At 39.3% G+C, this 22,697-nt stretch overlaps 2 protein-coding genes and 1 long non-coding RNA gene across 3 annotated transcripts in view; all 3 read left to right on the top strand.

Moving 5' to 3' along the window:
* The window catches only part of LOC149038030 (uncharacterized), a 92,589-nt gene that overhangs the window by 45,576 nt on the left and 24,316 nt on the right, over window positions 1-22,697 (top strand). The window lies entirely within an intron of this gene.
* Window positions 3,286-5,504, top strand: LOC149038035 (uncharacterized). The gene is made up of 4 exons (XM_089188362.1): window positions 3,286-3,433; window positions 3,748-4,106; window positions 4,881-4,979; window positions 5,328-5,504. Exons 1-4 carry the CDS (start codon window positions 3,403-3,405, stop codon window positions 5,502-5,504), a joined length of 666 nt encoding a protein of 221 aa, XP_089044488.1. The 5' UTR covers window positions 3,286-3,402.
* Window positions 5,752-10,103, top strand: LOC149038034 (uncharacterized). The gene is made up of 4 exons (XM_089188361.1): window positions 5,752-5,865; window positions 7,115-7,262; window positions 7,503-7,718; window positions 9,844-10,103. The coding sequence occupies exons 1-4, from the start codon at window positions 5,839-5,841 to the stop codon at window positions 10,101-10,103; spliced, it is 651 nt and encodes a 216-aa protein (XP_089044487.1). The 5' UTR covers window positions 5,752-5,838.

Here is a 22,697-nt window from a genome sequence, read left to right as displayed (position 1 = left end):
ACTGTTCTCTAAACATTTCCTAAGATGCCAACACGGAGAATTTGTCTTACAATCAAGATCTTGTTTGGTCGGTGATCAGCTCCTTTATTCTCCTGACCTTAGAACTCGACTCTACATTCACATGTTGTGCAGAAGTGAAGACGTTGTACCGTTCGAGCTATTGGCGAAAATCTTGACGTTTTTTTCTGCAAGTTTTTACCGCAAGTCGCTGTAGCGACATCTTAAACTCTTCCATTATAATTGCAATAATAGCCTCGAGAAACTTCACCCTGGCATCCTGGGGTTGTAACATTGTATGTAAACGTAGAAAATTTTTCGACCACGGCTAGGCGGGTTACCTCACCTACCTTGGATCAATCCCCTACATCCATGTAAACAAGCTCTGATATCGAGTTGTTTAGAAAAACTAAACATTCCTTGCAGAATGCTTTTACCTGTAGATCGCGTTTAGAGTGTTAAAGGAAACTGGCAACAGCGAGACCCACACTGATAGTCCCGTAAACGGTGTCTGTTCGATTGCCCATAAAGGCTGACTCCTAAATGCCTGAAGGCAAGGATACTGGAAAAAGGAAAATAGTTGCGATCGAATTGTTATACATTTTTTCCGAACCTTTCTCATTAATTGTTTTTGGTGAGAAAATGTAAATTTCCCTCTAGAGTCTATTATTCTCTCATTTCAAGTTATGATTATTTCCCCAAATCGCATTTTTGAGAAATATTTATTTCAAAAATTGTAGAAGGAAAATTACCCGACATCCAATGTAGAACTTAACTTGAGCTAGTCTTTATAATTTACATGGACGAAAATTTCTTCCGAACTGAAATAGTTGGGAGAATTTAGTGTTATATACGACACTCTAAGGCTGATAAGGTCTTCTTTTCTCATTACCAGTTTGCTTAATAATGTGCTGATGTTGTAAGGGGAAGTTGACTGTTTATCATTTCTGGATGAGGAAGGGTGAAATACTCTACGTACTCGTCGTAGAGTAGAGATGGAAGGAACTAAGCGGAATTATATAAATTTGAATAAAATGTGTTTAATCTCACGCTTTCGCGGATATTTTCACATGAATGAATCAAATCATAGGCAGTAATAATGTAGAATTATAACTGAGGTACGGACAGTTAAGTCTAAATTTTTGAAGAAATGAACATGTGGTATTTGTTGTTTTGATGCAATGATCGATGAAACCAAAAGCATGAAACTGAATCGATATTTTCCCCGCAGTTCAAAGAGCTAAACGAGAGCTTGAAGACTATGGCCCTGAACAAATGTTTTCGTTCGAAAACAGCGAGATACTTTTTGATACCTTTGTTTTGGATGACTTCTTGTTAATTGATCTTTATTTTTCTACAAATTATTTAATGATTCAACAAGACTTCAGATCAAACACGCTCGCATTTCAGAGTCACAGCTTTATTCATTTTTGAATCGCCACGCGGGTAGCTTACACATAAGGTTTAACTCTATTTTCTGCACGAGGATCTACTCTTTAGGTACAACAGTTTACTATCATTTGCATTTTACTTTCCTTTCAATTTCTAACTTTTGATTTTTGTCTTAGTGTAGTTCCTAGTCCATTTTGGTGAATTTCATATAGTAACGCCTCAAATATGATCGAAATGTCGTCGCAAATCATACCAAATTCTTGTTATCTCTGTTTTTCAGTATTATTAAAAAATTAAAGGAAATCCTCGTGTCAGATTTGGTCGTTTGTTTGTATCACTGTGTTTGCCTATCATCCACACTAAAACGCCCGAAAACACTGCCAGGAGAAAACGCGGTCTTTTGTGAACACTTCGTTTTTAAACGCTTCTTTTTCTTGTGTAGACAAGAGAAAACGGAGCGAAAACGAAAAGAGCGTCACATCAGATTGTTCCGTGTGCATTTCCGGGCTTTCTTCTGTGAATTACACTAATCGAAAACGCATAATTACATGAGAGGTAATAGGGTTTCATCGATGGTTTAAGTGCTGTCACGTCATCCCAGTCACGACGATCACAATTTTTCGTCAGCACGGTGAAATGTGATTAATTCTGGAGTGGTAGCAGCCGGATTAAAAAGAAAAAAAAATGCGGCAAAAAGTGATATCTGAAACATGTAAATTCTCTCTGATGCCCACACATTATCCAGCAAACGGTAATGAGAATAGTCAAACTTATCAGGAATTTGTTGCCTTGATCTAACTCCAAATTCTCGTAAATAATTTACAAAGAGACGCGAAGCAGCTAGAGGGGAGAATTGAAAATCAGATCTGGGGGGTTGAAGGGTTAACGACCATACCCCTCCCGAAGATTAGGTCGATCAGACCACAAGATCGATCGTTACTTCTGTATCTAAAATTTTGTCTCACCTTGTGTTGCCAGAAAAAATACAAGATTAATAAGTCAAGCTTCACGGCTGTAAAAAAAATAGAATTTTATTTGCAAAAATTCAGTTAGAATTCATACAGCTCGAAAAAAAAGCGTGTTTTGATCAGATCGTAGCCGCGCGTGGGGAAACAAGAGTCACAAAAAAACACAAGTGTTTTAATTACTACTTGCGTAATGCGTGACAGATATCCTGAATTGGTTTCGTAACGCTCGTATAAGAGCCTTGAAAGGAGAAAAATGCTTATAACTTCTGCCACGTAAGTTCGCGGTGAGAAAAAAACAAACAAACAGACAAAAAAAGGAGCAACTTCAGAATACCCCGCAACTTATTTACATGTCATTGAATAAGAATAGCGTCTATTGTGTTATGCCTCGATCTTCAAAGCCTCCCGACACATGTAAATGAGTTGCGGGGTATTCTGAAGTTTAGCCCAAAAAAAAAACGTTTTAGTTCTTCGAAGTAGTTAAGTAGTCTACTTGAAATAATGGGGGTAAGTTTCTAAAGAAACTGTGGTGCTGCCTTGGTGGGAGAGTTCAACCAGGTAATTAATTTTTATCAACTGAATAGATCACGTAAATCGGCCACGCTTCGAGCGTTACCCCTTCGTCAGAGCGAATGGCTGACGCTCGAAACGTCAGCTTTGAAACTCTTTGCGGTGGCCAAGTTACGTGATCAACTCAGTTGTTAATAATAGATTACCCAAGATGAATAATGTCCATGTTGGATGAAACCAATGCTAATAATGTGCAAGTTGCACATTATTAGCATTGGCATTAGCATTCCGGCTATTTCCAACTTCGACCAAAAAGCTCTGCCAATCAGAAGGGAGTATCAAAATTTTAACCAATCACAATCTAGAACCTACTTGGACAGAGTGCACAAGGAAACGGACTCTTCCAATCAAAATTCACATGTAGTTGTGCTCTTTTTCTATACAGTTGGACTAACGCTCGAGCAAGATAACTTCCTAAAAGCCTTGATCCAGAGAAAACTTCTTAGGACTTGCACAGTTTTATACCACATCTGACATGTCGAAACTAGACGCGAATTTTGGGGGAGGTAAGCAATTTGTTGAACTAGCGTCGAATTCTAGGAACTTTTACTGATTTGCTATTTTGTGTGTCACCGAGAAAAGGAAACTCTCTTGTGTTTTTTCCTCTATATCTTAATTGAATCACAACAGGAATTTTTATTTCCTACTTTTAATTGCTGTCCTATCCAAGCCCACTTTACTTAACACGGTAAAAGCGCGCGAATTAGAGCTACTAAAAGATGAAAACATTAACTTTACACATCTTACGTCTAGCCCCCTGTCTCTCTGACAAGAACTTTTCGAATTAAAAAATTAATGATCAATGTATTCTATTCGCAAGGGAAAAAGAATACAGTGTACCACTTCATCCAAGAATTGATCCAAGAAGGAAAGTGTGTATGGTTCGTTAATCGGGAGGGTCGGTTCCGTATCAAATGGGAGATTGCTGTAGAACGTTATATTGAGTACAGAGCGAAGAAGAACCCCAAGTATGACTTACGCATCGATCGGAGAAAGGCCAGCAACAGCTTTAGAGAGGCCCTTCTTCATCCCTATTGTGATGGTGCAGATGGAGCAAAAGAGTACGAAGAATGCCGAAAGGTTGGGGAAAAGAACAAAATTGTCGAGAGAGAGTTTCAAATGCCCTCCGAAGTGTTTCATTCACTTTTTGGAACAAGTGAAGAACTTCCCGGAGATCAGGTAATTTGAAGTGGACTTCCAGTGAATTATCACGTTTTAAGTATATTTCAGACATTATTTTGAAGTTTAACACCTTAGTGTAATATCCATAATGTTAATCCCCAGCACATCCTCGTTAGCCCGCCTTCTCTTTTGATTTTGGAATTTTTTGATCAAAATAATTTTGAACAATTATTGTTCAGTCCCTTTTGAACTGCTATTTGTTTGCCTATAAACATTTCCAGACATCAGCAATTAAAAATCTGTACAATCTCTGTTGTTATGTAGTATATGTTTATGTCTTAAGTAAATCCTCCTAAGTATCTGTAAATTGGGTACTGCCAAAATGAATATTTTTTGTGGTCTAATCGAGCACAGTTCATATTTACATGAGAGTTTTTCAGTGCCCTCTGTTAAAAACTGCTGACTGGGTTTGTAAATCCTTATCACATGAACAGGTGTTGCGGATGACAACTGTACAAAGTATCCATGGGGAACAATGGTGTTTAGTTTTTCAACTTCTGTCCTCTGGGTGTATAATGTTCAATACACATCCCCCACCTACCCTCGTATTTCAGTAATTATTAGTCCTCTTTCCCTTTTGAAGTTTTCATATCAAAATTCTTCAACCTGTTCTGAATTCTAGTTTTTTGCCTAACATTTCCAATCAGCATTAATTGGCAATGTTTTACATGCCAAGAAAATTCTTGCTCAATCACCATTTTCAGGCCAGCATTTGCTGTTAATTCAGTAATTATCTTAATAAGGTTCCGTATTTTGATGCATATGTTCCAGATGTCACCTAAAGTGTTTCAGTCACCATTTGGATCTGAAGTGAAACTTTCAGTTAATAGTAATCATGAGACAAGTGATTGTGCCAGCACATCTTCAGAGGTATATGATACAAACCCATGGAGAACTCAAGTATATTTAGGGCAGGTGTATGCTACCAAAGTTTTCTCAAAACTTATGTTCTGTCTTGAGATAAAGGATATCCCCTGAACAGAATGCTTATGTCTATAAATTACTGCAACTATAATTCATCTTACTGCCCTAGATAAGTTTCAGGAAAAATTCCTGGCAAGCCCTGACTACTTCATTATGCATAGAGTTCTTGGAAAAGGAAAAAATGTAAAAAACAGAATAGAAAAGGTGCAATGTTTCAATATTGTTATGGCATCAGTTTGAAAACTTTTTGCCTTTAAGTTAATGTCTCTTTTTTTTCAAATACTGGTAATTAAGGTTGATGAGAAACTGCAAGTGTTTCCTGATTCAGGCTTATCTGATGCAGGTTTTGAGGAAGCTAAGGACGTCTCTGATGGTAATTGTGACTTATATTTTGGGCCTGTTTTGGGAAATGATTTGATCGGAGCTATATCATTTGATCATTCTTTTAACCTTTTACTCTCTACCATCTGAATGTATATTCTCCATACTGTTCTCTATAAGTTTCCCAAGGTGCTGACAAGGAGAATCTTCTTAACAATCAAGTGATCCAGAGTTGACACAAGGTAATTGTCACACAGAATCCAGCCCAATTGTCTGTGATGTGGGACTTTTTTACTTTCATTGATATCTGGTACACGTTATTTTAGAAAGCTCTTTATATATATGCACAGAATGCAATGCATTTTAGTTACTCTGAATTTCCTAACTGTAGGAATAACTTTATTATCTTTCTCTGACCTCTTATCACATTCTAGAGGATAACTCTTTGCAGTTGTTAGCAGACCCTGATAAATATGTGGTTGATATGGATCCTAAAGAAAGTCGTTTGAAGGTAAAGTTTGCCATTAAGGTGCCTAATGGTTTATAACTGCTTGTGATTTCATGATCTTAGTTAAGTTTTTGCTCAGGTGCTGGGTATGACATTCATATGAATCCAAAAGACTGGCAGTATGAGATGGTAATTTTGAAGTACATGTAATGATAACCTTCAGTTTAGAGACTGAAAAATTTTGCAACTCTCTGCAACTGAAAAAAGAAAACAAAGTCATATTTGTAATTAGGCCCTAATGTGATGTGTTGGAAAAAAAAAGAGATTCTGCATTTTACAGGTTATTTCATGTGTTAAGAAAGGACAAAGTGGGATAGATTATCCTTAATCATACAGTTTCTTCAGAAAAGAGAACTGAAAAAAAAAAGCTTAAAAACATTTTAAGCTTCAACTACAACAGACTCTGTATAGTATATTAATTGAAGTGTCCCCCTTGACATAGTGCACTCCTTCCAATAAGTGCCCCTTCCTGATTTAGATAAAATTTAAAATAAGCCGAGTTCAGGCACTTATATGAAGAAATATAGTTTACATGAATATTGATCACATTATATATATATAAATTAGCCACATTGCTTAATTTGCTTCTGTAAATTTCCTCAAACTTTGGAGATTCTGCATTTTACAGGTTATTTCATGTGTTAAGAAAGGTCAAAGTGGGATAGATTATCCTTAATCATACAGTTTCTTCAGAAAAAGGAACTTAAAAAAGTTAAAAAACATTTTAAGCTTCAACTACAACAGACTCTGTATAGTATATTAATTGAAGTGTCCCCCTTGACAAAGTGCACTCCTTCCAATAAGTGCCCCTTCTTGATTTAGATGAAATTTTAAATAAGCTGAGTTCAGGCACTTATGTGAAGAAATATAGTTTACATGAATATTGATCACATAATATATATGTAGCCACATTGCTTAATTTGCTTCTGTAAATTTCCTCAAACTTTGGAGTGGAGGTGATTTAAGTCCAGTTGTGAGAAATAAATTATTGTACCATCGCATAATATCAGAAGCTCAGCTGCATGAGGGAAATCTTGAGTTGGGTAACAGCCCTTCATCAGAATGATTGATGAAAAGCCAGTGATTGAAATGTAGCTTGAAGGCTCTTTACAGCCACCATGGCCAATTTACATTTTCAACTCACTTGATAAAACCAAATTTCCCTGTTGTACTCTCCTACTGACACAGCTCCACAGTTTCTTTAGAAACTTGCCTCCTTTCCTAAAGATACTTAATCCTTCCTTTATTCTAGGGTGGAGGTCCTTTTTGGGTCTCATTTCATCCATGTCTCGACACAAATGTTACCTCTGTCCATGCAGTATTTGTCAAGGCAGAGGTCATCTTTGGCAATGTTAAACTGGCCATTACACCTGAAGGTATATTTGGACGCCCTATCCCAGGTTTGTTGCTCGTTACTAATTATACCTTATTTAAGAAGTAATATTACATTATTTAATTAAATATTCCTTTAACTTTTTTACGTAACAGCATTGTTCATTTTTTTTATCATACTTATATGTAAAAGGCTGCAGCTATATTGATGTTGAACTATATGGATATGTTTTGATTTTCAGCCAGCAAATATTGTCAACTTAGCTACAGCACTTCTACATCTTCAACTTTCAATGAATTTATTTCAGGGGCACCATCATCTGGTCGGGCCAATGTGATCTTGGAAGATCAGAACGATACCCGTCTAGGGTCAACTGAAATTTTTTACTTTCCTGATGAAGCGGAAGCAGTTGCCATGGTTCAAAACCCAAACCAATTTAAAAACTTCAGTGAGGAAGTGGGATACCACACTGCCAGCAGTTCTGATAGCAGTGATGGAGACCCACAAAGAAATGCTGCTTTTGGTAAGTTTTTATCTCATTTGATAAGATGCCCTCAGTAAATATTTACATTATAGTCACAAGGCAACAGTGACAGTATATTATGGCTTTTTTTAAGCTAGAGTCTGAAAAATTAAGAGATACTGATACTTCTAATCCATCAAATATTTTCCACATGAGCATGATTGGTCTAAACTCATCACATGAGGGAATATATCCTGGGCAGCTTAGATTAAGGAATATCAGGTGATATTTGGCAACTTTCAAACCTTAAATTTAAATTATCATGCCAATGTCTACATCTGTGCGTGGCGTGTTGGCCAGAGTCAAGTCGGATTTTGGCTCTGTAAGCCCCTAAATTTTTGGCAAGTTACGACGGGGGAGCATTTTGCTGTTGTTTACAGAAGAAGGGACAGATTTGTTCGTTTTAAAGTTGTATTATGTAGAACAATGATATGTGAACATCCCAAGCGAACTGAAAATGTTTCTAAGCCGTTCAGGTGACAGTCTTTCTCATGCTTTGCAAAAATCGGTGATATTTGATAATTTACTCAGTAAACCCTTCATTTGCACAAAAATTTCCATGAACAAAATTTGTCCTTGGACATTATCTGCATGTTCCTTGAGAATAACAGTTTTCTCTGAGCTAATTGCTCTCAGGGGACTGTCAGTTTCTCATAACGGATGATGTATGCAGACAATTATTTGAGCATATTTGTAAGCCAACTGGAGGTTGTTGTATATTTATGTTTGAAGGTACAATGGTATGAAAATTGAAGTTTGATGCTTCTATGAGAAAAGATATCATGATTTTGAAAAAAAGTTGGTTTGAGCCTCAGTTGAACTTGAAAGTGAGTGTGACTGCCAACAAAGTCAGGTTTCAACGCGCGAACGCTGTAAAATGTATTTACATTACGGTTGATCGTGGTTGCTAAAAGGAACAAATAATTTCAAGTTATTACGAAGTAGAAGGAAAAGTAAAACACAAAACAACAGAGGAAATATAATCGGACAAGGAAAGACACTTACAAACGCTGTGTGACTTGCAAGCACGAAGAAGGGTGTTACAACAAATTTAAGGGCCAGCGGTTTATCTGCCAATTAGGCTTCAGTCCCCGCGCCCGAATGTATAGATTTAAATTTTCGCGCGAAAAGAACAGTATGTTATTCAGTTTGTCTTCCTTTCAATATTTCTTTGTTGCATCTCGTGTACTCCTTTTGTCCAAACCGTCAGGTAGGTTTTGCGTTGTCTTTTGCTGTTGGATGTTTCGCTTTGTGATTGTAATTATTGTTGTCGGTAGTTAGTTGTAGTGTAATTTAAGTTAATCATGTTTCAGAAACCACTGGTTACAAATAAATTGTATGGTTTGAGTAACTGTCTTGAAATTTGCCGGTGCGTTCGCTACAGAAGGAAGAACTAAAAGATGATCGCAGTGAAGGAATCTATGTTAACCTAATGCACTCTGATACTCCAATGTACATTTTTTTGAGAAACTTTTACAAATGAAATTAAACAAAACAGAGTTATGCAAAAATATAACAGAATACAAATCGCCGTGAGTGAAAAGAATGCGAAAACAATAAGAAAAATGTACGTGCAATAACACAAAAATGTACTTAGGAACGTAAAAGGAAAGGATCACTGAGTGGGAATGCCACGGTAACAGTGAGTGAATGCACAATTGATCACCCCTTTTCAGTTATTTAGCTACCATCTTTGAAAAGTTTTTTGTTGAAATACCCCACTCCCTGTTGAAAACTGGACCGAGAGTGTCACGTGGATTTTTGTATGTTTCTTACCCCCCACGAATTGAACTTTGAACTCTTGATGAAAACTCAAAAAAGAAAATGAAAAGGAATGCGTGAAAGCTGTCTTGTATATTGTTATTCTGGAATACAGTCTTTATTCGAAGTTGTCCTGTTGTATACGTTTTATACACTCCCTTTTTGATCTTGAGTTTTTGCAGGCAGTCCAATTTCGAAAAAGGAGGATGGGGAGGGAAATGTTTCAACAGTTTTAATTAGGAAATGTTGTGGTACATTCTGTGCCAACAATGTAATACACAATCACAGGATTGACGTTTTATGACTGTTCCCTATATTTCGTTTTTGTTCCTTTTTGAATTTTTTTTTGAATTTTTATTTCCAGGAAATTCACAACAAGTCCAGTTTTTATGCCTCCTGATTCATATTGCTGCAAGAGAGGGTGCTCAGCAGTTTATTGAGATGGTCTTCTCCACCTCGGCTGGAAGACTAGTCTTCGATGCTTACAAGGACAGTCAACCATTGCCTGAGGTGGTCGCAAGAGACCATGGCCACATCAAGACTGCTTGTTACCTGGAAGGCGTTGTTATGATATGCAAAAAAACCCTTCCGGACATCAACGTTTGCTTTTTCTTTCTTATGTAACTCTCAACTGTTATGTAATCACTTCGGACTACTCACGTGTCAGTTCTCGGGTTACACACAAAAAAACATATTTTATAATAAGAGAGTCGCTATCGCGTTGTTGTTGTTTCGTTAGCTCTAAAGGTAACCTGCCTCTCAAGTGATTAAAGTTTGTGTTCAAAGAAGCTTACTGGACTCAGACTCACTATCTTGCTCTCTCGCGTCTTAAAGGACAAAACTTGGTGTCAGAAGTGGGATCACGTTTCACGAGCTTTGTTGTTGTTGGTGGAAGTTTATTTTATATTGGTCATGACCTCGACCTCTGCTAGTCAGCAACCTTCTGGTTCATCGGCTGCTGCACCGATCTATACCACCACAGTACCGCTAGCCAAACCTCCAGATCCTCTTAATCTCGAAGACAGGTCACGTAGAGGCGATAACTGGTTACACTTTAAGAGAGCATGGCAAATCTATGAACGGGCGGCTGGGATAAGTCAAAAGGACGGCCCAGTCCGTGTTGCTCATTTTCTTAACATCGTTGGAAGAGAAGGAGTCCAATTGTTTGACACCTTTACCTTCGCTGAAGACGAAAGCGCTGACAATATTGATGACGTCCTGGCTAAATTTGAATCTCGTTGTTTGCCGCAGCGAAATCAGACGTATGAACGGTACCTCTTCAACAAGAGAGAGCAAGAACCAGGAGAAAGTGTCGATCAATATTGCACAGCACTGATGCGCCTTTCTGAACACTGTGGGTTCCTAACCCTAAGAGACAGCTTGATAAGAGACCGCCTCATCCTTGGAGTCAAGAATGATCGGTCACGCAAGAAACTTTTAGAGAAGAAAGATCTCACTTTGGATAACGCGTTGGATATCCTGCGAACACAAGAGCTAACTGATATACGCGCTTTAGACATGACAACTGAAGAAGCCAATGTGAATAGGGTAAAAGCCAAGAAAACGAAACCGCCTAAGACCCAGACTGAGGATACAACACCGCATAAACACACTTCAGGTAAGAAGCGGACTCCTCCGTGGAAGTCAAGAGGGAAAAGTTCTGGTAACCCCGACAATGTATACACACGAGAATGCAAGTTTTGTGGTACTGTTCACGAGATGAAAAAGTCAGCTTGTCCAGCAGTTGGCAAGAAATGCACCAAATGTGGCAGAGACGGACACTTTGCAAAAAAAATGCCACTCTCGCTCTGTCAATCACGTACAAGATTGTGAAATCTACAGCCACAAACCCTCCCCCACATCAGCTTATGTAACGGCGTGCCTTAACAATAATGCCCAAGTACAACTTCAGATTAATACAGGTGCTTCATGTAATATTCTCCCCAAAAGTGCCTACATCCGGGCTACAGGAGACAAACAGTGTACAAACCTTGAACAGTCGTTTACAAGGCTCATCATGCACAACAAGACTGTAGTCTGGCCACTTGGTCAAATCCGCCTACTAACTGAACGGAAGGGAAGAAAATATGGAGTTCTTTATCACATTGTGAAGCAAGATTTGACACCCCTCCTCTGTCGAACGACGTGTGAAAAGATGAACCTGGTCAAAATCTTGGATGCTGACGTAAATGCGATTCACGACGAAAGAATTGACGTCTCGTCAAATGTTAGAAGTGATCCTATCCTATATGAATTTACCGATATCTTCACTGGAATTGGCTGCCTTGAAGGAACCTACTCCATTCAAGTGGACGAAGGTTTCCGCCCGGTGGTACATCCCCCTCGTAAAGTGCCAGTCCCACTTCGAGATACCCTCAAGTTAGAGCTGGATAACATGGTGAAGAGTGGTATCCTCGCCAAGGTAGTTGAACCGACATCATGGGTCTCTAGCCTTGTCATAGTGAAGAAATCTAACGGGAAAATACGAGTATGTCTGGATCCTCGAGATCTCAACCGCGCAGTGAAACGCTCGCATTATCCACTTCCAACTATTGAGGAAGTAGCAACTCGCCTTAGTGGTGCTAAAGTCTTTAGCGTGTTAGATGCCAAATGTGGATTCTGGCAGGTACAACTTGATGGAAAGAGTAGTTACTTGACAACCATGAACACACCTTTTGGTCGCTATCGATGGCTCAGAATGCCATTCGGAATAAACTCAGCCCCAGAAGTATGGCAACAACGAATGCACGAGCTAGTAGAAGGACTCGCAGGTGTTGAAGTCATCGCCGATGATTTCCTAGTTTGCGGTTTTGGAGACTCTAATGAAGCTGCAATTGCCAACCATGATCAGAATCTCAAGGCTTTCCTCAGTCGCGCAAGAGAAAGAAACCTCACTCTCAACAGCGAGAAGTTGAAACTTCGACAGTCACAAGTTCCTTTCATAGGACACCTCCTTACAGCGGAAGGTCTAAAACCTGACCCGTTAAAGGTACAAGCTATAGTGGACTATCCGGTGCCTACCAATCTCGCTGAACTCAGAACATTTCTGGGAATGGTGCAGTATCTGGCGAAATTCTGCCAACATCTGTCTACAGCATCACAGCCCTTAAGACAGTTGGAAAAGAAGGAAATAGAATGGCATTGGCAACACCCCCAAGATAAAGCCTTTAAGGAGATAAAAGAGCTCATCACTAAAGCCCCAGTCCTACAGTACTTTGACGTGAGTAAGAATGTCACTATACAGTGCGATGCCTCACAGTATGGCATTGGCGCAACTCTACTTCAGGAAGGACAGCCAGTTCACTACGCCAACAGGGCACTGACGTCGACAGAGCAAAATTACGCACAGATTGAGAAGGAGCTCTTAGCTGTTGTATTCTCTTGTGAGCACTTCGAGCATTACATTTATGGCAAGCACGTCACAGTCGAAACAGATCACAAGCCACTGATTGCTATACAGAAGAAGCCAATCAATACAGCTTCTAAGAGATTACAGCGTATGATGCTACGTCTTCAAAGATTTGACCTGAATCTCACTTACAAGCCAGGCAAAGAGATGTACATCGCTGACGCACTTTCTCGCGTTCTACCTAAGCAGTCAAAGGTACCAAATGCTAGCACCTCATCCTGCTATAAAGATCTAGAAACTGTCAACTTTGTTGAAGACTTATCGATATCAGAGTCGACACTTGCCAAGTTTCAAGTGGAAACGGCCAAGGATGAATCTTTACTAGCGTTGTCACAAGTCATACGCGCTGGCTGGCCTACAAAAACTTCCATGGTACCTACAAGCGCACAGCTTTTCTTCAAATACCGAGATGAAATGACGCTCCAAGATGGCCTAGTTTTCAAAGGAACGAAGATCGTTGTCCCAGAGAGCCTTCGCCGTGACATGATAGAGGAAACACACAAGTCCCATCAGGGACTCCAAGCATGCCTTCGAAGGGCCAGAGAGGTTTTCTTCTGGCCAGGAATGTCTGCACAACTCAAGAATCGTATTGATAAATGCTCTATATGCCAAAGTGTGAGACCTGAACAAGCCAGTGAACCTCTTCAGCCTCACCCAGTTCCTGACAGGCCATGGCAACGAGTTGGAACAGATTTGTTTACCTTCGAGAACCGAAACTACCTCGTATTAGTTGATTACTACAGCAACTTTATCGAGCTGGATCATCTTGCCGATACTACGTCCCAGACAGTCGTTCACAAGCTGAAGATGCATTTTTCGCGACATGGGGTACCCGATTACGTAGTTTCTGACAACGGTCCTCAGTACTCATCCTCAGAGTTCCGAAGATTTGCAGTAACGTGGAAGTTCACTCATATCACCACCTCACCACACTATCCACAAGCTAATGGGATGGCCGAAAGCGCAGTCAAAACCTGCAAGACTTTAATGAAGAAAGCTCTTCTGTCTCAATCCGATCCATATCTTGGTTTATTGGATCACCACAACACCCCCACTGCTGCGACAGGTATGTCTCCGTGCCAACGACTTTTTGGTCGCCGAACTAAGACACTTCTACCCTTCTCAGAGTCTTTACTCAAGACTGACCAAACAGTTAGTGATCTTCTCAAAAGGGATCGTGTCAAGCAAGCGAAACATTTCGACCAACATGCTAAACAACTCTCAGAACTCAAATCAGGTGACATAGTGCGCATGAAGATGCCTGGAGAAACAAAGTGGTCAAAAGCAGTTGTTTCTTCTAAAGTGGCATCTCGCATTTACAAGGTTGAAGTCAATGGTAGATCCTACAGGCGTAATCGCAAGCAGTTGCGTTCTACCATGGAACCACTTCAAGAAACCCCCTTCAAAATGGACGAAGATGACTTGACCGTTCCAGACAATCTGCAGGAACAGGACCAACCCCCTCCAGCAAGTTCTCAAGTAGGAACATCCATGTCCCCTCCAAGATCTCAACTACCCCCAACACCTCAAACAGAGCTGAGTGCAAGACCACCTCACGAAGCTACTACAACTGAAATACGGACACGACATGGACGATTGATCAAGCCACCTAAAAAGTTTGACATTGAGTTATAGTTAAAAAAAAAAAAAAAAAAGAAAAATAGGAAAAAGGGAAAGATGTTATGATATGCAAAAAAACCCTTCCGGACATCAACGTTTGCTTTTTCTTTCTTATGTAACTCTCAACTGTTATGTAATCACTTCGGACTACTCACGTGTCAGTTCTCGGGTTACACACAAAAAAACATATTTTTTAATAAGAGAGTCGCTATCGCGTTGTTGTTGTTTCGTTAGCTCTAAAGGTAACCTGCCTCTCAAGTGATTAAAGTTTGTGTTCAAAGAAGCTTACTGGACTCAGACTCACTATCTTGCTCTCTCGCGTCTTAAAGGACAAAACTGGCGTGACCAAGAGGTACATCATCTGTAGATTGAGATTTAGAAATCTTGTCACGATTTCATTGCAATGAGGATTGTACTTTAGTTGTACTACATGCATCCAAGCAACTTTTAGTATTAATTTTATTACTTGACATCAAGGTGAGAGAGGGGGTTGGAGGTAAGGACCAGAAAACAGAGGGGTAGTCCCAAAAAAAGACATGATACAACAAGTAACATGGAGCCACTCTAATACCAATCTTTTTCAGGGATTAGGTTTATGTTTTTTATCAATTGTAGTGCGTGGATACATGTAATTTACTAAATTTAACCTTTTTGAACTGGCAGATTTTCAGTAAGGACCTTTGCTTCAAAAGAATATCTCAAGAAAATTAATTGGTCAGAACTTGTGCAAGCCGCTGAGGAAGCACAAAGTAAGCATGGTTACTATGTGACAATTAATCACTCTTACATTTTGAGCTTTAATTTGTGCTAGAGTTTCATTTCTGGTTTCACTTGTAACTAATGTACCCTCCACACTGCTGAAATCAGTGATGTCTATTACACCTTGTTTAAACTAAGAGAAACTCAGTAAACTCGGTCATCACAACATGAAGGGTGATTAAGATCAATTTGTCGCAAGTGTTGGACAAGAGTAAAATCTGCGCATGGCAAGGATATGACCTGTAATATAGAAACCCACAAGTGAGAATCATCATCATCATGATGTTTGTAGCAGTGTCGCAACTTGAATCTACCCACAGTATCGTGTGATATCACCTTCAACACAAATAATAACGGTCTGAAGCTTGATCACAAAGTGTGAACGCCCTTATCGCTGTTGTGATCACCCTTATCATACTTGCCAGAGATGTTAACACAGATGAAGGGTGATCATGGGCGTGATTTGTGATGACAGCGTGATCAAGAAATATTTCTACTGGTATACCACACCTGTGTCTTTCATGATACTTGCAACTTTTTTCAGGTGCAGTGCTAACATAATGACAATATACATATCAGTCAAACATAAATGAGTTTATGGTTATTGTCTGAGAAAGTTAATAAGCGCATTTCTATTTCAACGGAGGCTTTATGGAGCCTTGTAAGTCTTTTTATGTTGAAATTATCTCATAATGGTTTTCTTTTCTCGCCTACCAAGCAGAGTGTAACGCTGAGAACGAAAGCTGTCATCTCATAAGTGATCTATCAAAGGACGCAGGGTATTTAGGAGATTTGGAAACATCATCCAGTGAACCACCAAGTCCCGGTTCTGAAGATAACATTTCCATTGCGTCAAAGAGAGGTATTTCCCTTTTCATGTCAGACCATTTTACAAATACTCCCCAAACAGCGCATTCCATTGGCTCGAAAGTTTTCTTTGCAACCTCCTTAACCTCCTTAAATCCTAAAGTCACTATTGCAGCACAAAATTGCTACGTGCTTTAAAAACAAAGAATTTGCACGAAGTTCATGTTGCTTAAGTTTTTTTCATTTTTCCGATGATGTCCTGGTAAAGTCAATTCAAGGCGGTCATGCGAGGCAGTTGTTTTACCTCGAAGAAGGAGTAATGTATATAGTAGCGTCATTTTGCTCGTCAGAATTGTATTTTCTTCCATCGCGTTTATTGCTTCCTGCGCAACAATGCCAAAGCCCAAACAGCCATTTCGAGATCTAGCGCTCTGCTATAATTACCTCGCGCTAGGTGATTATTGCGAAATATGATGCAATTCTCGACCAATCAGAGCGTGTGCATCTCGATAATCACCTGAGCAAGGATACTGATCTCAATCGCCAAGGTAAAAAAACAAGTAGTTCTGATGATATGCGAGAGCGATTTTTTTCGAGATGTTTGGAATTCCGTGGCAAAAGTACCTTGGACAAGGTTAGCTTGGACATACCGAGAAATTAGCATCAAAATCAAATAAGGACTAGAAGTTGCGGAGTTGACTATGAATGCGGTTCGTTCATTACTATAGTTCACAATTTCCTGGTTTCTTGATCTGGGAGAAATATTCTTTTTTGACCAACATGCTGAGATCAGTGGCGAATTTAGGAGGAGGTAAGTAGTCTCGCGTGTTGACAGCGGATTCTCCGAACATTCTACAAATCTGTTTTCTGTGTCACTGAGGAAGAGCACTGTCTAATGCTTGGTCCTCTGTATCGTGATTAAATCAAAGTGGCAAAATTTACTCACATTTTCCAAGTGCGCCTTTGAATCACAGCTCGACAGAAGGTTACACATTTGCGCTGACGGGAGGTAAATAGATACGAGGCAAGCTTAAGCTTTGACACCTAATACCCTGCACCTGGCAGAAATTTGTCGAACTGAACAACTGATGTTTAATATTTTTTTGTTATCAAGGGAACAAGGATTCAGTGTACCTTTTCATACGAGAATTGATTCAAGAAGGAGAATATGCATGGTTTGTTAATGAGGAGGGTCGGTTTCTTATCAAATGGGACAAAGCCGTAGAGCTTTATATGGAGTACAGAGCGACGGAGAACCTCAAGTTTAAAAAGAACACGAACCGAAGAGGGGCTAGTAATACCTTGAGAGAAGCTCTTCTTCGTCACTTTGAAAATGATGGAGCGAAAGATTTCGCGGAAAGCAGAAAGTTGGGTGGACAGACCAAAGTTATTGAGAGACAGTTCCAAATGCCCTCCAGTGTGTTCCAATCCCTTTTTGGATCAAGTGTTGAAATTCCAGAAATACATAAACATGCCTCAGGTGATAAGGCAATTTGAAATGGATTTCCATCTAATTATTATGATTTAATCTAATTTCAAATACGTTGTAATTAAGGAAAACGTCAGTTGGTGAGATCTAAATTCTGAAAAGTATATTTTGAGGCAATTGATGAGACTACACAAACCCCAGAAGGTTTGATATCAATTATTTTAACCCCCAACTTCCCTTAGAATTCTATGTTAACTAGTCCTCTTTCCCTTTTGGGAAATTTTCATATCAAATTCTTCAACCTTGACTTCTGAATTTGGTCTATTTTGCCTAACATTTCTGATCAGTATTGATTTGCACTGTTCGCATGCCAAAAAATTCTTGCTCACCACTTTCAGGCCAGCGTTTCTTGTTAATTTAGTCATTATCTTGATAAGGTTCTGTATTTGTTCTGTCTTCTGGATTGGACTTCAATCTTTTTTGCGTTCGTTGGACATGGGTTTAACTCTTCGTGAAAGAGCACGCAGAAAGAGCAATGGGTCACAGTAGCACAAAAGTATCTGGGCGACTCTACCTCAACTGTGCGTTAATCTGGGCGGCGTGTACTTGACGTTAAAAACTGTTAAGGGTAGAACACGAAGTCATTGCTTAAATTTTGTACTTTCTCGCGGTAAAACAGTAGACGATATACTGAGTAACTGTATTAACAGGATTAACAAATTAAAAGTCTAATTACTGAAAAGCTTAGCCTTATTTTTGGCTGAAACTCCCAGGCATTTGGAGTGTGTAAGGGGGCGAGGGGTGGGGGGAAGAAGAGGTACTCCCCTAACTTTGCCAAGGAGATAGATTGTTGAACCTTTCAGACTCGATCTACGCTCGTTTTAAACTTTACAATTATATACCAAAAATATTCTAGCGTGCGTATTAGTGGAAAGCATGTCAATCATTCCTCGACAGAGAAGATAAAATAGACCTTTAGAAAGTCATTTCGTTGTCAGAGCGACGAAGGGCTCGCGCTAGAAACTTCAGCTTACAAACTCTCTACGGTGGCCAATTTAAATTAACAACTCAATTGATGAAATCTAATTCCAATCGCTATATTTTTTGATGACGGTATTGAGGTAGGTTCCTTGTTAAATTCTGCTCAGGTTAACAGTTCCATTGTTCGCGCAGATCTTTCACGCTGTGGCCTCGAAATTAAGAAAGAAAAGTCCAATTGGGAGACTGAAAGAAAATTTTCTTGGATTGGCTGTAATCTTGACAGTCAAACGGGATTCATTTTCGCAAGCGAGTGACATTGGCCTAAATGAGGCTTGCTCTGTTTTAGCGGGGTCAGCGTCCATCCAGGTGAAGAAAATTGCTTCCATTGTCGATCAAATTACTTTGATGACACCTAACTGGGGAAATGTCACACAAATCATGACCAGCAACCTCTAAACTCTTCAACCTGAAGGGAATTGGTCACCCTAAAATTCCCCCTCGATTCCTTTGAAAGTCGTCTGGTCGGTCGGAGAGTTCGCTGCAACACAGATAATCAAAATGTGGTGAGAATCGTTCGAGTTGGTAGAATGATAAAGGAGCTGCAACACATTGACTCGTAAATTTTTCTTTTATGTTCCCATCGTCAGATTTAGTAGAATATTTCTTTGGTGCCGCGTGATCGTGATTGCTACGCAGATTTTGTGAGTAAGATAGTGTAATTTGACGATTGCTCCGTTCATGATGACAATTTTTTTTCCTCGAAGACCTCTAAGGCCCACATTCGATTGACAGATTTGCTTGCGATTATAACACCAAATTGCCAAGATTCAACTTCAGAGTCCTCCAACTCGGCACAGAAGCTGTGGATGCGTTTACGCAGGATTGATCACCAGAAAACAACTGGCTTGTCCCACCTACTACACTCGTTGGTAGAGTGTTGAGTCATATGAGTGATTGTGAGGCAGTCGGTTCTTTAATCGTAACTACGTGGAAGTCCGCATATTTTTGGCCATTACTATGTAGCGATGGTGCGCATTCAAATTTCTTTGTAAGGGATTAGCTGTTTCACCCCAATAAATTGGATTTGTTCATTAACACAAAGGCAGCCAGAAGGTTGGATTGTGCATTTACAGTTGAATACTACTACTGATAAAGTTCTTATTCTAAAAGATATACATAATTTTCTTTACTAAGATTAATAACATCATAATATAAATACAACACCCAAAATTTGTAAAGCAAATATTAAACTTTTATAAAAGGGATCATTAATATAAACTATTCTTTAATTAAGGGTAAAGCAAAGAAAAAATTGTTCGGTACCAGGGCATTGGAGTCACGATGTTTGGCGTTTCGTTTTGATGTTGCGGGTAACAATTATTGCTCTTTGAGTTTTTGTACCTCCTCTAATGGCTATTGTTCAGCTTGCCAGTCAGGTGTACCCTAAGGTGTCGATGGCAATTCAAATTGTGACTCATCCAAGATTGCAATGAAGTTTACGTTTCTTGACTGAATTTCTATTGTTTGTTGCTAGTAGTTAATTCATATTTTGGCTACAATTAAAATGTGTATTTTGGAGGAGATTGTGAAGATTTATTTTGTATGCACACCCGTTGTGCCATGTTCGGTTGAAGACTATGTAGCCCCTGTTGGTATTTGGCTGTATTATAATAACGCTCCACAGTGGAGCTAGACGTTTGCGCATTGTTTGGCTGCTGCCTTAGTAACGCAATGCGTGGGAATGCTTAGTTTGTTTTAATGAAAGCGCTTATGTTGTTATATGTAACGTTCGATCTGTTTGTTTTGCTTGTGTTGAGGGCCCCCGGTGCCCAAATCTACAGAGAATTGTGGGGTATATTTGATCTGCAACCTCCGGAGGCGTGAGTTTTCTTTGATAATTTAATCATCTCGTTTTTCTCCCACAGAGACACTGTGATGTAGGACTGGATAAAATGCACAGCCCCTGTGGTGTCGAGAACATTCGACCTGTCGCTGATAATGTCTTGTTTTTTGCTGTTTCATTTACCATTAGTTTCTTGTTCGGAGCGCCTACACCGCAGATGACGTAACTATGTCTCGTTTACATGCAGTCCCAGCGATTGTGACTTCTGTTGTATTCTCATCGATTTGACTCAATTCAGATCTTAAATGCCCTCATTCATGCTCTTTGTTTGCCTCCCCCTTTTTGTTTGTTTTTCTTTTTTTATAGATATGTTCAATAACGGCAACTGTCGTTGTGTCAAGAGCACCAGGTACCACCGAAGCCTGCAGGAGAACTTTTCTTAGGTGGAAGGAGTTTGCCAGTTCCAAGACCGAGATCTGTGCGTTTCCTGCAAATTTAGAGCATGTGGCTTTATACTTACAGTATTTACTGGATACCACCCATTCCCACTCAGCAGTTGACTTTGCCATATATGGAATACAATGGGTACACCATTTGGCGGGTTTACTTTCCCCGCAGTTAGCAGAGCGGCTAAGAGAATAATCGGAACTCGAGTTCATAATAAGAAAGAGCCAGTTTCTCCACACATGATAAGAAAGCTGGTTGAGAAATCGAAACTAGATAATTTACTTGAATTACTAATGTGTGTTTTTTATTCTGGCTTAATATGCTGGTTCCTTTCGAATTGAGGAGGCTCTTCAAATCAAATATGGAGACATAAGTTTTCACAGCGACCGCGTAACTATTAACGTTGATAGAAGTAAGACAGATCAACTTAGGAAAGGGAGCCAAGTCGTACTTTCAGAGAGCTCTACCACTTCCTGTCCCGTAAAACTTTCATGCGTTATTTAAGTGAGGCTGAAAAGTGTTCTCTCGAGGCAGACATTATGTCTTCAGGACCTTGTACAAGTTCAAATTAGGTCACAGACGGACTAGCTAGTATCTGTTAAGAAGCCCTTAAGTTATTTATGTATAAGAGATTACTTTAAGTCTAGCCTTACGAGGCTTGTCCCAGATATTTCTCTACTTCGTACACATTCCCTAAGAGCTGGCAATGCTTCTGCTGCAGCTAATGCTGGTGATCCAGACAGGCTTTTTCAGAGACATAGACGTTGGAAATGTGTGTTCGGCGAAGATGGCTATGTCGATGGCAGTTTGATTTCACGTTTTTCAGTGTCAAAAAAGTTAGGTATTAAATTTTGTAATGTTTACTTTTAAGTTCACAATTTGCCTTTCTTTATCTGTCAGGATGCGTATACTAGAAGACTGACTGACTCGTCCTGAATAAACTCTTTCGGCAATTTCTGACGTTTGAGTCACATGGGAACTATTTAGTCAGAAATTAATATTCTGATGGAACGTTGAAGAGGTTCGCGTGGCATTATGGAAGTTTCGGATTATTTAAGCGTTTCGTGGGAAAATTAAGTCACTCTAGGTCTTGCCCCATGTAAGGTAATCCAGGACAGTATTAGATTCTGGATTCCATGTTGTGGATTCCGGATTCCAGGTGCTGGATTCGGGATTCTACCTGTGCAGATTTCGGATTCGAAAACACCAACGTTTCCAGATTTTAGTTTCTGGTTTGGTCCTAATTTTTGCATTTCGTTTTCTAGGAATGACTTTGATAGCGGATTTCGTCGTTGAAGGACGTGTTGAGTGAATGCATGTTTGTCTATTCATATTTCCATAACTGAACATTTGATAATAACAAGAAATATATTACAGAAAATCATGGGATAAATTTTTCTTCTAGGAATACCTATTGAGACTGTGCGTCTCAATCAACCAATCAATCAATCAATCAATTTATTTAACGTGGTCAGAACGATTAGCTAAAAGCTAGTTTACAGGTACGCCACGAAATAAAAAGAGAAAAGGAAATTATAAAGCCTTGTGAAGGTATATAAATTTAAATAAATTAAGATTAAGAACTAGCTAATATTAAAATATAAGAATTTAACAATGTAGTCACCAAGTAAAATGTATAAAATGTAATCATTAAAAACAGTGAATATAATCAATGATAGATCCTCACCGCACTAGAGTCCCGTGAGATCTAATGTTTTTAAGTAATTTTTAAAAGTAGTAAATGTTTGTATCTTTCGAGACTCGTCCGGTAAAGCGTTCCATAATTTCGATGCAGCATATCTCCATGATCTTAACCCGAAGGTTGTTGATTTTACTTTTGGGAGGTCCAGTATTGTGGTGCCCCTAAGGTTATAAGTGGAGCACCTTACTGTTATAAGATCACGTAAGCTTTTTGGACCTGCA

This window comes from Pocillopora damicornis, chromosome 11 (genome assembly GCF_964200805.1).
Source record: "Pocillopora damicornis chromosome 11, jaPocDami1.2, whole genome shotgun sequence".
NCBI classification, from domain to species: domain Eukaryota; kingdom Metazoa; phylum Cnidaria; class Anthozoa; order Scleractinia; family Pocilloporidae; genus Pocillopora; species Pocillopora damicornis.
Note: the sequence above shows the minus strand (reverse complement) of the source record. Positions and strands in the feature narration are given on the sequence as shown.

What these genes read in the sequence shown, in the direction of transcription:
- LOC149038035 (XM_089188362.1), top strand. Translation starts at nt 3,403, where the DNA reads ATGTCGAAACTAGACGCGAATTTTGGGGGAG. An exon ending in AGACGCGAATTTTGGGGGAG is followed by an intron (nt 3,434 to 3,747) that starts GTAAGCAATTTG and finishes TCTATTCGCAAG; the next exon opens with GGAAAAAGAATACAGTGTAC. An exon ending in GTGCCAGCACATCTTCAGAG is followed by an intron (nt 4,980 to 5,327) that starts GTATATGATACA and finishes CTGGTAATTAAG; the next exon opens with GTTGATGAGAAACTGCAAGT.
- LOC149038034 (XM_089188361.1), top strand. Translation starts at nt 5,839, where the DNA reads ATGGATCCTAAAGAAAGTCGTTTGAAG. An exon ending in ATTTGGACGCCCTATCCCAG is followed by an intron (nt 7,263 to 7,502) that starts GTTTGTTGCTCG and finishes AATTTATTTCAG; the next exon opens with GGGCACCATCATCTGGTCGG. An exon ending in ACAAAGAAATGCTGCTTTTG is followed by an intron (nt 7,719 to 9,843) that starts GTAAGTTTTTAT and finishes TTTTATTTCCAG; the next exon opens with GAAATTCACAACAAGTCCAG.